Source organism: Pteropus alecto, unplaced genomic scaffold, assembly GCF_000325575.1.
Source record: "Pteropus alecto unplaced genomic scaffold, ASM32557v1 scaffold40, whole genome shotgun sequence".
NCBI classification, from domain to species: domain Eukaryota; kingdom Metazoa; phylum Chordata; class Mammalia; order Chiroptera; family Pteropodidae; genus Pteropus; species Pteropus alecto.
Window position 1 is genome coordinate 20,799,533 of NW_006431919.1, and position 1,620 is coordinate 20,801,152.

The 1,620-nt window shown below is 64.6% G+C and overlaps 1 protein-coding gene across 7 annotated transcripts in view; it reads right to left on the reverse strand.

Moving 5' to 3' along the window:
* SLC29A4 (solute carrier family 29 member 4) overlaps nucleotides 1-1,620 on the reverse strand; it is an 11,012-nt gene that overhangs the window by 1,429 nt on the left and 7,963 nt on the right. For 3 of the 7 annotated variants that reach the window (XM_025043135.1, XM_025043132.1, XM_025043134.1), the window contains one exon: nucleotides 698-938. In XM_025043135.1, the coding sequence (XP_024898903.1) occupies nucleotides 698-938 (241 nt within the window). Of the gene's footprint in view, nucleotides 1-289; nucleotides 939-1,620 lie in introns of those variants that run through there. The other 4 variants (XM_025043130.1, XM_025043131.1, XM_025043129.1 and 1 more) reach the window with 2 other exon arrangements.

Here is a 1,620-nt window from a genome sequence, read left to right on the forward strand (position 1 = left end):
GGGCGGGGGGCGGGGGGCAGGCCCTGCCTGCTTCTCTTCATCTCCAGCCCCTCGCCTCCAGCTGCTTCCTCGTCATCAGCAGTTTGGGACGACTAATGGGCTTCTGGAACCTACTGTGTCTGGAACCCAGCTCTGGCACCCTTTCCCCATCTCGGCTGGCAGCAATCCGACCTTCTCGCCCTGAACTTGGGAGTCTTGTTTTCTACCACCATCCGCAGTTGGTCAGCAGACAGGGACTCCGGCGCCTTCTTCCAGGCCCCTCCCCCTGCCCTGCCCCCGCGCATGCGCGGCCCCCTCGCTGCCTCCTCCAGGTCTTGGCTCAAGGCGCCTCCTCAGAAAGCCTTCCTGGACTGCTCCGCGTACACCGTGAACCCCTGACCCTGACTCGTCACCGCATTTTCCTCTTCTTTACTTTTCTCTGTGCTTCTTTGTTATTTGTCACCTCTGGACTGTCATCCCCAGGAGCACAGCGGTCGCTATTTTGTCACCACTGTCCCCAGCACCTGGAACAGTGGTTGTGGACTGAAGGAGTAGGTGACTGGGGAAGGACCTCACACCTTCTGTGGCCTCAGCTTCTGTGGGCCTCGGGGTCCCTGCCTGGCGGTGGGGTGCTGATGGTCTTGAAGCATCGGGCGGCTGAGCGGGTGGCCCGAGACATTCCTCGGGCAGGCTGGACGCTGGCCGAGCGGGGCCTTACCTGCCAGCTCCCGCTGTGTGGGGCCCACGTTGCCGGCTGCCAGGATCATGGGCACACTGCCGAAGTAGCCGTTGCTGATGCCCACGAGCAGGGAGAAGATGCAGGGCCAGGCTGGGTGGCGGAGGGCGGGCGTCCCGCTGGGGTAGACGCACAGGATGAAGAGGGGGATGAAGACGGCACGCAGGCAGGAGCAGGCCAGCAGGTGCGTGCCCCGCCAGTCCACGGGCAGAGCCGCCAGGATCTGCGGGGGCGGAGAGCCAGGCATGTGGGCCCCGCCCCTCGCGGGCCCCGCCCCCCGAGGCTCCGCTGCAGCCTCCAGATGCCCACCCCAGCCCCAGACACTCCCGGCTCAGTCCAGCTCAGTGTCCTGTCCTTCCCTGGCTTCGGCCACGAAAACCCAGCAAAAACCCCATTACAGCAAAACAGTCCCTGCTGTGTGCCTGGCACCCACTGAAACACTGCACACGCCCCCGTTCAGTCCTCACGGGCCCCTCGCGGGGCAAGGCTGCTGACCCCACTTGAGAGACGAGGAACCTGAGGCCCGAGGGGTCGGGGCCCCTCGCATTGGCTCGCACAGCGGGAAGTAGCAGGACCGGGCATCGAATCCACTCGCTCCCTCCCGAAGCAGTTTCTTGGCCTCTCAGCTCTGTGACCGTGGGCAAACGCTGTCCCTCTCTGAGCCACTGGTTCTCCATCCACCCAGACGAGGCCCATGGCGGGACTGCCCCAGACTGGGAGCTCTGATCCTCCTCCCTGACCCCGCCCTGCGCTCAGAGCGCATGATGTGTGGCCCGGATTCTTCTGGCCCCTGCCCCTTTGGAATACTTCCGGTGTGTGCACCTGTGCTGTCGGAGACCTGTTAACTACTGAGTACAGGGTGGGAAGGTTCCGGCCCCTTGGACACAGCTGACACTCCAGGGCTG